General features: G+C 49.6%; 5 protein-coding genes across 5 annotated transcripts; 3 read left to right on the forward strand and 2 right to left on the reverse strand.

Moving 5' to 3' along the window:
- Positions 1 to 387: 387 nt before the first annotated feature.
- she9 (putative mitochondrion biogenesis protein (She9)) lies at positions 388 to 1,951 on the reverse strand (the record flags this gene model as incomplete). The annotated part of the gene is made up of 2 exons (XM_035496069.1): positions 388 to 1,301; positions 1,372 to 1,951. 2 exons carry the CDS (start codon positions 1,949 to 1,951, stop codon positions 388 to 390), a joined length of 1,494 nt encoding a protein of 497 aa, XP_035351962.1.
- Positions 1,952 to 2,535: 584 nt separating this feature from the next.
- On the reverse strand, positions 2,536 to 3,061 carry AtWU_00955 (putative stress response RCI peptide; the record flags this gene model as incomplete). The annotated part of the gene is made up of 2 exons (XM_035496070.1): positions 2,536 to 2,945; positions 3,004 to 3,061. 2 exons carry the CDS (start codon positions 3,059 to 3,061, stop codon positions 2,536 to 2,538), a joined length of 468 nt encoding a protein of 155 aa, XP_035351963.1.
- A 3,713-nt stretch (positions 3,062 to 6,774) lies between these two features.
- AtWU_00956 (SH3 domain protein) lies at positions 6,775 to 8,501 on the forward strand (the record flags this gene model as incomplete). The annotated part of the gene is made up of 4 exons (XM_035496071.1): positions 6,775 to 6,869; positions 6,921 to 7,004; positions 7,063 to 7,225; positions 7,284 to 8,501. The coding sequence occupies 4 exons, from the start codon at positions 6,775 to 6,777 to the stop codon at positions 8,499 to 8,501; spliced, it is 1,560 nt and encodes a 519-aa protein (XP_035351964.1).
- A 1,667-nt stretch (positions 8,502 to 10,168) lies between these two features.
- On the forward strand, positions 10,169 to 10,935 carry AtWU_00957 (actin-binding ADF family protein; the record flags this gene model as incomplete). Its single annotated transcript, XM_035496072.1, has 5 exons — positions 10,169 to 10,174; positions 10,238 to 10,248; positions 10,360 to 10,620; positions 10,685 to 10,733; positions 10,795 to 10,935. The coding sequence occupies 5 exons, from the start codon at positions 10,169 to 10,171 to the stop codon at positions 10,933 to 10,935; spliced, it is 468 nt and encodes a 155-aa protein (XP_035351965.1).
- Positions 10,936 to 11,893: 958 nt separating this feature from the next.
- On the forward strand, positions 11,894 to 12,671 carry AtWU_00958 (cytochrome c oxidase subunit IV family protein; the record flags this gene model as incomplete). The annotated part of the gene is made up of 3 exons (XM_035496073.1): positions 11,894 to 12,203; positions 12,299 to 12,492; positions 12,582 to 12,671. 3 exons carry the CDS (start codon positions 11,894 to 11,896, stop codon positions 12,669 to 12,671), a joined length of 594 nt encoding a protein of 197 aa, XP_035351966.1.
- Between the last annotated feature and the right edge of the window lie 1,273 nt (positions 12,672 to 13,944).

Here is a 13,944-nt window from a genome sequence, read left to right on the forward strand (position 1 = left end):
GGATGTGTGAGTGGGTGGGTGGGATGAGGATGGACATACAGATGTGTATCTTATCTGTTTGTATGTTCGATGTTGTTGAGTATATGTGTCTGTTCTCTATTTCTGTTCCCTTTTTCTATTTCGTATAGTCGCTACTATCAATGCTGTTCCGGTTTCTTTTGTACTACGACGAGGTCACCGTTCCGTTTATTTTACCAATACGTAGGTGAGTACTAGTAGTAGATTCAACGAAATGCGGACAGGAGGACACCAATTGGCTGTGAAATGTCTATCTATTTATACATTTATTCATCTGAACGCTGTACATCTAATAACTAGGATGAACATCACATGCTAATAATTACATCAATCAGGCTATCAAACAGATCAATGAAGATGACCTCATCATCACCGTTGCCGAATAATCATCGACAACATGCCGATCACCGCCGCACCAGCAGCAGCGCTTTGAAGGGCAACGGTGGAGAGATCTCGTTGCGTGAGCACGACTTGGCGATCACTGAAGAGATCGTGGAGGTATTGGCGCAGGGTTTCGATGAGTGGAGAGATGCGCGAGAGCTGGTATTGGAGATACTCCCGGATATTGTCAGGGGTGGGTTTGCTGACTGTGGTATTGGCTGACGGTTCCGCATCAGCTGGGTCCGAACTAAATACCTCCGGTTCGGTGCTCTCGATCGTGACGATTGCATCCGTATCAGAGATTGGTTCGTCTGCTGGAGTAGAAGCGGACGATTCGGTAGTAGTCTCAGCAGTCTCGGGAGTCGCAGTAGAGGCGGTAGATGTAGTAGACGATTCCTGCGCCATCTGGCTCTGAGCAGATACGATCTGAATTCGATCAAGGGCCTTTTCCTTCTCAATGGCTTCAATGACCTTCTCTTCAAAGCCCTTGACGAGTCTCTTGCGACGCCAGGGTTCCACGGCGATCTGGAAGATCAGGAAGAGAAGCACGTTGACTCCCATCAACCCCCAGGTACCCCAGGTACTCATTTGGCGGATCTTGTCCGACCAGACTTGTTCCTCGTGATACCGGGACAGAATGCTCTTGCTCAATTGTGCGGCAGCCTCTTCGGCCTCGTGTTCGGCCTGGCTCAAAGCCTCCTGTGCTTCGTGCTCGGCTACTTCGTTGGTGTGATCGTTGCGGTAGAGATGGGTGAATCGTTCGAGGTCAGTGGGGGACCAGGCATGTTTGCGTTGAAGAAGCTCGTTCACTTCGCGCTGAGAGGTCGATCGGTTGTTGATGGCAGCTGCGTAGGCATCTTTCGCTGCACGGACTTGGAGGCGGGCGTTGCGGAGTCGCTCCTCTGTTTACCCATGACGAAAGTTAGAAACGATACTCTGATGACTATGTTATGGAATTTGAGTGTAACATGCCTTGTGTATGAATCTCCTTCTTCAGCGTCTCAATCGCCGAATAGCCTGTAAGATCGTTCAATCGCTGTCCCGCCACGAAGATGTTGGACTGCAAGTTGTCCATCACATCACTGAACCGCTTGGTGAACTGTGACCTGCGTTGCTCTATGTAGGATGGAAGCCCTCCATCTCTCCACCCCTTTCCATTGGCCTCGCCCTTATCTTCTTGCTGCTGCTGCTGCTGCTGCTGCTGCTGCTGACTCTGTGTACTTTCTCCCGTCTCCGCAGCAGCGGGAGGAGTCTGTTGCTGAGTCCCCGCATCGGCTTGTAGATTTGCGTTCCCTGCGGGAAGAGCTATGACTGGGCTTTCATCTTCCTTCGGCTGCTCAGCAGGCTTCCCGTCTTTAAGGGGATCAGATGAGTAAAGCGAGGACTGGGATCGGAATTGACATTGCAGGCAGATGGAGAAGTTCCGCGGTGCAGGGTAAAGAGAGTTCGGACCAACGGCGGGCAGGAGCGGTCGTCGTACTGGGCGGGTTGTTCGGGTGAGATTAAGGGTTGATTTGAAGGACTGCCTGAGCAGCAATGGCATAGACTGCATGGCCGTTGCTAAGGCCACTGGGACGTCGACCAGACAGACGCTGGGTTCGTTTGTTGTGCTGGATTATCGGGTGGGTTTGAATGCTGCTCGGCGCCGGGAGAGAAGGCGGTCATGCGGAATCGCCGCGGTTCTGCACGGTTCTGGTGGGTATTTTAGTAGCGCAACGTTGGGGATGGTTTTGTTGGTTCCGACGAGACTATTTCTCGTGGCATTATTAGAGACCTTTGTTCGTCTGTTTGATTTTTCTTTGCTTTACATAGTGTATATCCTGTTCGCATAGTGATTTTATTGGTATCAGAGTGAGCTAAACAAACGTGAAACAACATTAACCGCCTGTGTGTCCTAGTCCGCTGATACGAAAGAAAGTGGTAGAATGATGTAGGCAATACATGATTAACAACGTCATTATGCGTGATCGCAGAGTTAACTGCATAAAAAATATCCTGCGATGGAAGCCACGGGGCAAGAAATGAGTAGGATGTGTATAGCGAGTGGACTCTCATGAAGCAATAACTCCAGGCACTGACCACTCCTAGCGCACTAAATGCGAATGGAGCTGCCGGTCTTCCCTTGCTCTAAGGCATTCAGTCCTGCACTTTATGATCTCCCTTCACGGCCTCGGCATAGGTAGGAGGTGGGCGACTATCCGGGTGGTCCTGGCTGCTGCTGCCAGCTTGGGCTTGTTCATGGGGGTGATTCGGGGTAGGTTGCCGGATCTGTGGCGGGGCGTTTGCTGCTTGGGGCTGTTGTGGCGGCATTGTACCATAGCCCCTCTGGGAGGGGTGCTGGATCGGTTGGTGGGAAACATAGTAATATGTTACGCGACCGTTTTCCGCATCGCCAGGAAGAGGCTCATAGCTAGGGTCATCATAATCTGGTTCGGGGTACTTGAGGATAATGTACCAGGCGTGTAAAAGCCCGGGCACGTAGCCAAGGCAGCAGAGAGCAAGGTTGATGATGGAATCGGCCGTGCAAATGCCTACTTTGATCCACACTGAGCCAGTCGGTTAGCATGCGCCACCTCATGAAAGCAGTGTGCGATGAGTACTCACCCGCAACTGGGGGGAAGAAAACCGCGAGAATTGCTAGAAAGATGTCTGAACCACACATGGCTGTAATGGTAGAGAATAGGTACTCTATTGATCAACCTCCTGACCATGCAAGTGTTCACTGTAAGATCTTGGTTGGTATCCTACGGTGTAGGGATTAGTATAAGAGAAAGTACGCATGAACCTGAAGCGGGCAGGTAGTTGGTGGGATGACGAACGATAAGGATGGATGGATGCCTGCCTGAGCCTCCAAGTCAGATGACGTCGTTAATATCACCTGACGGCGCGGCTACTACTGTGATTCACCACATTAATCTCTCTTATCATTGTCTCGATGCGATAATATGACGCTTCATGTATATGTGTATATATTATGAACTCCTTTCATTGGACATAAAATTCTTTTACGATGATTCGGAGACTACGCGGTTCACGGCTGAATGTGCATAGGATGTTGGGAGCTGCCTGGGCACCCGAGGCTGCTGGAGACGGGAAACTGGGGGTAATCAGCGTTGGTATAGAACTCTTAAAAACCAAGATTATCCAGTTCAAAGGACTTTTTATAGACACATTTTCTGAGAGATAGCTTAGATCGCTTCGTCTTGGGACGGTAAGTAGTTGAGCTTTCTCGGCTTGAGCAATCGAGGAATCTTCAATCTAGTACTAGCAGCATCATCCAAGTCTTGCACATTTATATATAGTACTAGTACTCTCTGTCGTTCGTGAATCCCCCCCCCATTCACAGTACTATTTCCCCACCAGTTGCTACTAAGTACTGATACTAAGTAGTAGTACTTACTAACCGGTATTCGTATCATAATAATCCTTCCTACTGCATTCCCTCTTCCATTTTGCCTCCGGAAACATACTACTAGTTCCTGGCCCACAACATATTACTGTAGTTGCACTCCGACTGTCAGAGGGATAGGGCTGAATATACTAAAAGTAGGAATACCAACAGATCCCACATGAACAAAGTAGTAGAATTGATACTAGATTGCTTACTCTGAGCGAAACAGATGGTTCATCCTGGCCAGACTTTCTTGTTACTTCTTTCTGTAAGTGTCTAGAAGCATTCCACAGAGCGGAACTCTATTTTCAAATGATGCCAAGGGATCGAACTGAGTATACTCGAGAATGTGATCAGTAGAAACCCAAAACGGAACCTTAGATATCGGTCGAGCAGCACGGACAATATTTTACACATCCATCAGCCACAGAATTGGTGCCATGATGTGTCAAGACCAGACAGGCGATGGACAAGGTTGCTTACTCGATCTCCGGTGATGTTGCCTCCAGATACGCATGGTATCCATCTTAATGGCTTCCTAGAATGACTTCCTGCAGGACACATTGCAAGGATTAGGTGTTGTTTCAACATGTCTCCTTGCCAGAGAGCGAGATGTGATACAGATGCCATGATACATTCAGAGTTACGGAGAATATGTGGGGTAACTCAGAGCAGCCCGGTCGGCTTTCTTACATCCCTGAAGTCGGACATAATCGCGGAAAACCGAATGGGAATCTCAGAGCGACCTTGAGATGCATCTCGATAGTGGTCATAGTGGTCTAGCATCGAGCTCGACGACGGATAATCGCAGAAGCAGCATGCCAGATTCTGTGGTAAGCGAGCTCCTCGCCTCTGTTAGATGACCCTAGCATCGTGCGGGAAAGGGCGTATGCGTGACACGCAAGGGTGTATTATTATCAATGCTATTCTTTAGTTGGGGCAGAACTATTTCGAATAATTGGTAGGTATTGCGACGCCATGTTATACACCTAGATGTCGCGCCAGTTGTGTTGTTGTATTGCCGTAGATATGGATGTATCTGAATTAGTACATAAGCCTCTACCAAGCGTGCCAATCTTCTGAGGTAGGGTCAAAAGGGATAGTAATTCGAGGGACCAGTCTGATGAAAGCGATGCAGCAGTCTTTCGTGGGCATTCGTATAGTAGAGCCAGGCGAGTGAGGCGACGATAGCGATCGGCCCAAAGTGGATGTAAGTAACATACTTACGGTACACCGACAAGTGCTCCGCGGATGGTGTCTCAACTCTTAAGCTTACATCTCGACCACTTGAGAGGCGTCATCCTGGGACAATGCTTCAGCTGTGGAAATCTCCGAAAAACAATAGCAAATATTTGCCCAACCAGGCGGTTCCTAGTGTACCATAGAGTTGCACAATTTGGTTCTGCTCCCGTGTCGGCCAGGCCCACCCTAATTGCTACTGCGGCTTTCCCTGGTTCCTTCTCCCACAAAGGTTCAGGGTGCAGATTCAGGGTAGATAGTTATTACAGTGCTGGAAAACATGCCACTGCGGAGATGTATACCACCTGAAACACTGTTCTGTGTTGGCTTTGAACAAGGCTAACGGCAATGGATACACTTCATCCGAATAGTGGAGGCTGGGCCATTCGCTGTGTCCAGCACAGTCCGTGCCTCTGGCACCAACAGCCTCAAATCGGACGTGTGCCACGTCAGTCGATCACCGCTAGAGATAGATAATCCCTAAGAACTGCTCCTATGCATCACAAATTCCTCGCGATGATCAGGGCAATAAAGTTTCCGGTTCCTGCATTGATTCTTCCTTTTCTTCTCTTCTTCTGCCTGCTTGTTCCTGAGTTCCTTGCAAAAGACGGCTGCCCCCCCTGCAGGATCTCATTATTTGGTCTGACTCTACGCCAGGGAGTGGAAGAAAAAGTCTGACCATTTCTATCCTTGCTGCAAGCGACAAGGTATAGACAAAGTGAAACGACGCACAAAGGCAAGTGTTTACTTTCCTTCTGGAAAGTTTGATGGGTGTGATAATGAACCGAGTCGGGATCGGCTCTTGTACCTCAGTTCCGGGTGCTGGTGGAGCTCCGACTCAAGATCTCATTTGATAACACCGAGTCTCGCAACAAGTGAACTAACTCGATCTGTAGGCGCAACTGAACCTTCATGCGGAGGGACTCAATCGCAGCGCATTGCAGTGGAGCAGTTTAATTGGAAAGACGCCGGCTACTCTTGCGAACCGCCCGCCCCGTCCCCCTTTTGAGTCAGTCTTCTCCAGTCGCGGCCCTTCTGGTGCTTCTGGTGTTTCTGCCCTTTTACCTTTTTCTGTTCATTGCACTTCTTCCATTATTCAGTATTGTTCCGTGAAGGAACCGACTTCTATCGAAGTCCAATCGCGCCGTTCCTGCCGGTACTTTTCTAGGTTTCTTCTTTTCCCGGGGGGGCCTCGAACCCAAGCGGCAATCACAACAAGCCCAGACTGGGAAAGCACGGCCTTCCTCCAGGTTCCTTGTCTAGCGCCTGCCTTTTCTGCCGTGGATCGACGCCTCTTTTCATTTCTCCTCCCGTGACTTTTCGATTATCCTGCGCTTTTCTCCCCGTCCTTTGACTTCGCCGTTGGGGTGCTTCCCGGCAACTGCTTGCTATAAACCCAACCAAGACACTCGTTCATCCCCAGGTTCTAATCGCATCAGTGGAGTCCCTAGTGCTCTATTCGATCATTCGTTTTCGTTTTCTCTACAATTATATTTGTCGCATTGAATTGGACGCGTCGACAATTGGCACCCACTCGAATTAGAGACCATCGTTGCGCACACCCAATCGTTCATTCATTCGACCCCAAAGGTGATCGCGAAAGAAGGAAAAGAGTATGGAAACAATTGATTCGCTCTTCTGCTGAATGTTCATATCCGACTCGTGATCCGCTCGTCATTGTTCTGCCCTACGATATCAATTTTCGCATCCAGAAGCACCTGGCAGTCGCCAGTGCTGATCCAACCATGTCCAGCACGTGTATCTCATTGTCGGGCTCGACACAATGCCCGGCTTTTGACAGTTCCTCTGTCTCGACGAATTCCAGCCTGTATACAGATTTGTATGTACAAGCATCCGACATGGAAAATTCATTGCGCTAATTGCTTCCTAGTCCCTTTATGCAATACGTGTCGAACCTCACGCAATTCGACAATGAGTTAAGCAGCTATGTCATGCAGGGATATGTCAAGGAAAAGTAAGTACCTCATTCCACAACGGCAAGGGAAGTGTCTGACTAAAGCACTATTTACTAGGTATGAGGAATACTTGGGCTGTCAGGGGGTAAACTTGACGGAAACCGACGATTATTACGCCCGCTATACGACAAGTGTTTTATGTAGCAGCCTGGTACAAAGCTCAAAGAGTGATTGTAACCTATCAGATGAAGAGTCAAGACCGCTTTGCGCTGATACCTGCGTTCGTTCATGCCCTTCTCATTATTTATTACCTGGAAATTCTCACTAACTACTGTTAGGCATCAATGGCGATAAGTGAAGAGGCGATAGTTACGGATACTAACCTCTGCTCCGAAAAGGCAAGCGACTACATGTCTCAAATTCGGTCTGACTTTACGATCTGCGCCCTACCAGCCGATTCGCTTACGGTAACATGCATCACGGGAGCTGAAAACGAACCGAAGAACTGCGGATATCGTTCAAATCTCTTGGGACTGTGTTCATATTGCGCCTCAGGATCGTCAAATTCCACCGATTTGTGCTGTACAGATTCGAATGCTGCTACTCGGTGTTCGAATGTCACAGTTCCGTCTTCGACGCTTCCCCCGATATTCACCTCTTCAGCTGCGTCCAACTCAACAGCAGGCTCCAATGACTTATCGGGAGGGCAAATAGCGGGAATTGTTATAGGTTCGGTAGCTGGATTTGCCCTTCTCGCCGCATTAGCCGTGTTGGCATTGATTTATTGGCGACGCAGGCGCCGGGCTGAGAATGATAGCTCACTGAATCAGCCCAACCCCCAGAGGAAGGGGTCACCGTCAATGCAGCAGGACCGAAGTCTGCATGAGTTTGCTGCCATACCCGGCGGTCGAGTCGCGAGGATGTCCGCCTTGCGCGAAGTTTCCAGCTCATCCCCCGCTCGATCTCGGTACTCTGCTTTGTTCGGTGGCGGAAAGTACAGCGACACCTCGGATTCCGACCACGGTGCTAGCCCTGGAGCAATGTCGAAAAAGATTCCCCCCACAACAGGAAAGCGCCATGGCTCGCTATCCAGTAACTCAGCCTTGGCTGGTGCGGGCACAGATTCATCCCCTCGTTCAGGAACCGGCGGCCAGTATTCGTCACCGGACGGACTGACCAGCGGCCAGTCGGAGCAGCTATCTGCCTTCCAAGACTACTACTCGCAGGATGACATTCATCCGGGCGACAAGGTTGCCGTACTCTGGGCATACCAGCCTCGGGCAGGTGATGAATTCGCGCTGGACCGCGGTGAAATGCTGAAAGTGATTGGCATCTGGGACGATGGGTGGGCTACTGGTATTCGAATTCCCGAAACGGCAGAGGATCACGATGCTCGGCACCGCGAGCAACGAGATAGTGGTGTATCTAATGGCTCACGGCGGGCCGCTACATCTCCCGCTCCCGTTGGGGATATCAAGGCATTCCCTCTGGTCTGTGTATGCCTCCCACAACATTGGAGGAAGATCATCGACGGCGGACAAGCTGAAGACGACTGAGGATTGGCAGCAGCTATTTGCCCACCCGTCGATTCAACACATGTCACCAATAACGCCAGATTTTATGCCCCAGTGATGATCTTTCTTTCTGATGTTGATTTCTTTTGCGCAATTGCTGGTTATAACGGTTAACCTCTCATATTTTGTCTTTTGCAACCAACCCTGTCTTAAACTTTTCTGACATGGACGATATCCTGAGACGATGTCATACGTTTGTCATTTGCGCTTATTCTCTGTTGAATTCTTTGAGCTTCCATATACCCCATTCTCCTGCAACAACTTGTTGCCACTTCATGTATGATTTTTCGTTCCTTTGCTTCCCTTCATCTCTACATACGATTTTCCTCTTCTGTGGCTCCTGTTCCCACCATGTACACACATTTCGTGGACGAAGTGATGTCGATTATTGGTGCGGCAGCGGGGTCCTTATTTGTGGCTACCTATTCACCATCGTGCAGGTTGAACGATGGCAAATTTTACGGTCTGGAAGTATAGATTATTCTGATACCGTGTTTTCATAGACGTTCTGAATGGTTGAAAATGACACTGAAATGTAGCTGTTTTACGCATTCTGTATGAAATGATAAGGAAGTACGATGACCATACCCGGACCACATGGATCCGATGCATCCTAATTGGAGTTAGGGCATAGGTAGGTAGAGTATACACACGTCCGACTTGGGCCATCAGGCACCATGAACCCTGTGATGATGACGGACAGCCATGTGCATTGCCTGTAATATATCAGGTTCATGCCCTGACGTGATACTGTTCGGCTAGCCGGGGCTAGTTCCATGGTTGGTAATCTATCAACGGCGGATTCTTCCGGTGTAAAGCAAGATTCGCCTGCCTGGAGGTACCAAGAATAGAAAAAAGCCAACAGCAGACTGACAAAGGCAGGCAGGCGTCTACGAAATGCTAGCTAGCTAGTCTAGCTGGTCGACATATTATTACAGCTAGATAGATCTCTCCCAAGATAGCAGGCCCCCACACTTAAGAGAGCGACCGCCGAGGTATGGTTCGCAGATATGTCCTATGTACCAGGCACTGGCCCCAACGCACCGTCATAGCCCGTGAATGAATGCCTGACATGCATCAGGGTGCAGGCAGGTGCATTACCAACAGTTGTGCGTATGGGTTGGTCACGCCTGCCTACAGTAACTACTGGACCAACCCAACCTCATAGTAAAGTCCAGGCTCATTTCGTCATAACCGCAGGATTCAGGGGGAAAATAAGTATGGGTGGGAAGGGGAAATAAGCGGCCGGTGGTGCGACGGGTGGGTCACGTGCTAGGCATCCCCCCCCCACCGCCGCCGCCCGCCGCAGCAGCAACCCAGCAAAGCACAACTAAATGCCCCTCTATCTCCATCTCGGTTCCCATCCATCCTCCCCCGTTATATTCCTCTCTTACATCCCCTCATCCTGTCCCCGTTGCTCTTTCGCAGACCCCCTTTAAAAGTCATTTGAACAGTCCCAACGGTGCTTGGTGCGTATGCCACTTTTCCCTTTTCATTTGCCGTCTTTTCTCTTCAACCATTCTGCGATTATGACAAAGGACAAATAAGGGGGAATCCGGCCAACTAACATCGCGTGCATGCGCAGGTCATCCGTCTGTCAACTCGTCTTACCTCTTTTCCATCTCACCCCTTTATCCACATAAACAACCATGTCTGTGAGTAATAATCCATCTTGTGCTTCCCGCTCAGGGCTAACCGCTTATTTCCCTGTTTTGTAGCTCGCATCTGGGTATGTTCCTGACTGCTCCAAATCTCCGCATGTGTCTTCGAACATCCCTACCGTATCGGAGAACTCGACGATGGCAACCCCGAACAAGGCTGACTAAGTTACGGAGGACAGTGTTTCTATCACCGATGAGTGCATCACCGCATTCAACGAGTTCCGCATGAGCGGCAACAGCAAGGGAAGCAAGACGAAGTTTATCATTTTCAAGATCGCCGACAACAAGAAGGAGGTCGTCATCGACGAGGTCTCCCAGGACGAGGACTACGAGGTCTTCCGCGAAAAGCTCGCGGCCGCTAAGGATGCTAAGGGCAACCCCGCTCCCCGTTATGCAGTTTACGACGTCGAGTACGACTTGGGCGGTGGTGAAGGCAAGAGGTATGATGATGGCGATGGCTTAATGTCCGTGCTAGGATATCTGCTCACTTTCTTCTCACCACAGAAGCAAGATCATCTTCATTTCCTGGGTTCCCAGCGACACCCCTACCCTCGTACGTTTCGCACCGTCTCAGCTGTTTAAGCCCCAAATAATTGCTGACACCGATGAACTAGTGGTCCATGATCTACGCCAGCACTCGCGAGAACTTGAAGAACGCCCTCAACATCCACACCTCTATCCACGCCGACGACAAGGGCGACATCGAGTGGAAGACCGTCCTGGCCGAGGCCAGCGGTGGTAAGGCTGGCAAATAAACAATGGCGCCGGCTGGGCCCGGGCCAGGTGACTTGGTTGTTGCAAATTGCAACACATCACACTGACTCACTTTGCGGAGTACCTCGGAACGACCAACTTCTTCAGTTTCTCTGCACAAACTTAGTTAAATGAGAGATCGTTACGACTTGATTTCTTTTGATAGTGACCGTATCATCTTGCGATCGTGGCACTTTTCCTTTTTTTTTCCAATGATGAACGAATATTGGGGAGGGGATTTTCTTTCTCTTTATCAGCGTTTGTCTGTACAGAATACTGTTACGTGCCATGATGTGTGAATACGCGATTCGATGTAGAGTAGAAACATCAGGTCACCCTGCACACAACGAACCCCCCCAAAACTGTGCTTTCAGTCGAGTGCTTAGGTCTGATATTCGTGTGAAATAGGCTATCTCGACTATTGAGTGCTGAGAAGGAATGCCGGCCAGGCAGTATGAGTTGTAGGTAGTAGGTAGTATCACTTAGTTCTTGGATTGATGAAAGGGCGGCTGGTCAGCGTTGACTAGATGTAGGGAAGGTAAGGCGCCGAGGATGAATGGGAAGGGACGCCCTAGAAGACAAGACGGATTAGCCTGAGATTATACTAGTAGTATAACTATACCCTATAGGAGAATTCTGGTGCTGACGGGAAATGGGAACATCATCGTAAGATGTGTCTTGGGGGCAAAAGCCATGGCGGACGGTCGGGACGGGCAGCGGGCGTGGACCAATGAGGGCGGCGGTAAAACGGACTAAGCTAGCCTGTCCGGATACTCGACTTCCACCTCAAACCACAAGTCGAACGTCGTCTTCGTCTCCCATCGCGACTCTTGGTACCCCCCTCCACTCTACCCCAGGTATTTCCCATCTTGAATTCCGACGAATCGGCCCTCTCGCTGCTGGAGAGTTGCTTTTTGGCGATCAATTGATTCTAATACGCGCGCACACCCTTAGCACACAATGTTCCTTCGTTCCGTTACTCGCGCTGCTGCTCGCAGCTCGGCTGTGCCCACCACGGGCCTGCGCTCCTACCGCACCGTTTCGGGCCCAATGGCTTGCCTGAACGCTCGTCCTCAGACTGAGAAGAAGTCTATCGCTCCCCAGCAGACCCGCGCCGCCTCCGAGCATGCCATCTCGAATCCCACACTCGCCGGTATTGAGAAGCGCTGGGAGGCCATGCCCCCTCAGGAGCAGGCCGAGCTGTGGATGCAGCTGAGGGACCGCATGAAGGTCGACTGGCACCAGATGACTCTCCAGGAGAAGAAGGCCGGTATGCTGCTCTTTCTTGCCCCTTTCCGCTATCTTCCCCGCGTCCAGCAGAATTTTGCTAACATGGGTATTTTTTTCTTCTTCCCCACGATTTAGCCTACTGGATCTCCTTCGGACCCCACGGCCCTCGCTCTGTGCCCCCCAAGGGCGAGAACCTCAAGATCTTCTTCAAGGTCGCCCAGCTCACCCTTGTCAGCTTTGGTATCTTCTACATCATCCACTTGTTCGCCAAGCCCCAGCCCAAGACCATGACCAAGGAGTGGCAGGAGGCCTCCAACGAGTATGCTAAGGTATGTGGAATTGACTATTTGCATTATTTACTTGCCAATTGGCACTGTCTTCATGGTGGAACGGTCGCTGATACGTATCATCACAACAGCAAGAGAACATCAACCCTATCTACGGTATCAGCTCCGTGGGTTACGAGGGCAAGGGCTTCGTCCAGAGCCCTCCTGCTGAGAAGCAATAGATTGCCTCCACCCCTCGGGAGGAACAGGTATAACGACGGGGTGTGCAGTGGATGGGCAGTGTTGGGCTACAGGAATGAACTGCTGCCTCCCACCGCACGACCTTTGATGACGCCGGTTCTGTGCCCATCAATTTTGGACACGATCCTTCGCCTCTGTTCTACTTGTTTGTCAATGTTAGCCCAAAAAGACCTCTGTATCTCGTACTGTGCAATAATCAATCATCTCCTTTGTAGCCATAGAAAGATCAGACTGCAGGTTCTTTCGTGTTACTGCTGTAATTGCTGTAGTAGAATAATATATAGGATAGGAATCGTATACGCTCCTTAGTAGCTAGCAATACACGCGTGCTACATCTTAAATCAATGCTTCTATAGATAAAGCTTACATACAATGTATATGGGGGAAATGCTACGATGATCACTGTATAGGTGATTACATACAAGATGACGTTACTTTGATATTCCCTGCTGGGCAGGGCAAAGAAATGGGAAGGTTCGGAGCCACTGTTCGGTAGAGAGGCGGTAAGTCGGTGGTTCAAGTAAAACCGGAAGAGAGCTGTCACAGTTCGAAATGCACAGTCTAATGCTCCTCTAGAAAATTAAAAGAGCAATAACAGTAATAACAATAATGTAAAATAAAATATAAAAATAACCACAGTAATGTATCTACTCCATGTTCAGGAATCAATGGGTGGTGGTGGCTGGGTTGGTTGGTTGGATCCCAAAGTGAAAATGCACGGTCGCCCGGTTGTTTACCGTCGAGACACCGCAAAACCAAGCTGGGACCCCCGAAAGGGTAATCACGGGAACACGTCAGATTTTTTTTCGTTACAGCAGCGTTCGTCCGATATCGTCGGTCTGCCCTTCCGTTACAGCGAAAGAACAACTTGCCTTGTTGTAGGGAGGCAGCCCCAACCCCCTCACGAAAAGAAATGGCTTGAGCGCCATGCAGATGTGAGGGGAAAGGGAGGTACTTCTCGGAGTTGGTTGTTATGATGATTTTATGAATATTATAAAAAATTCACCGTATATAAAGTTTTATTTTTTTTGGTTGATGTATTTTTATTTTATTTATTATAGCTAGCTCTCTTTTTATTTATATAAATATTTACCTAGGCATAAAAAAAAGAGAGAGAAGAAAAGGAAAAGAAAAGTAGTCTGTATTAGTATTATTTTGGATGGGGTACCACCTTCCTCCCAGTGCATCCGGGCGCCAAGACCATCCCCATTTGTGTGCGAATTTCCCCCTAACAACCAAACAGGGCAAGGTGGG

The sequence above is a fragment of the Aspergillus tubingensis genome (genome assembly GCF_013340325.1).
Source record: "Aspergillus tubingensis WU-2223L DNA, scaffold_2, whole genome shotgun sequence".
Lineage (NCBI taxonomy): Eukaryota > Fungi > Ascomycota > Eurotiomycetes > Eurotiales > Aspergillaceae > Aspergillus > Aspergillus tubingensis.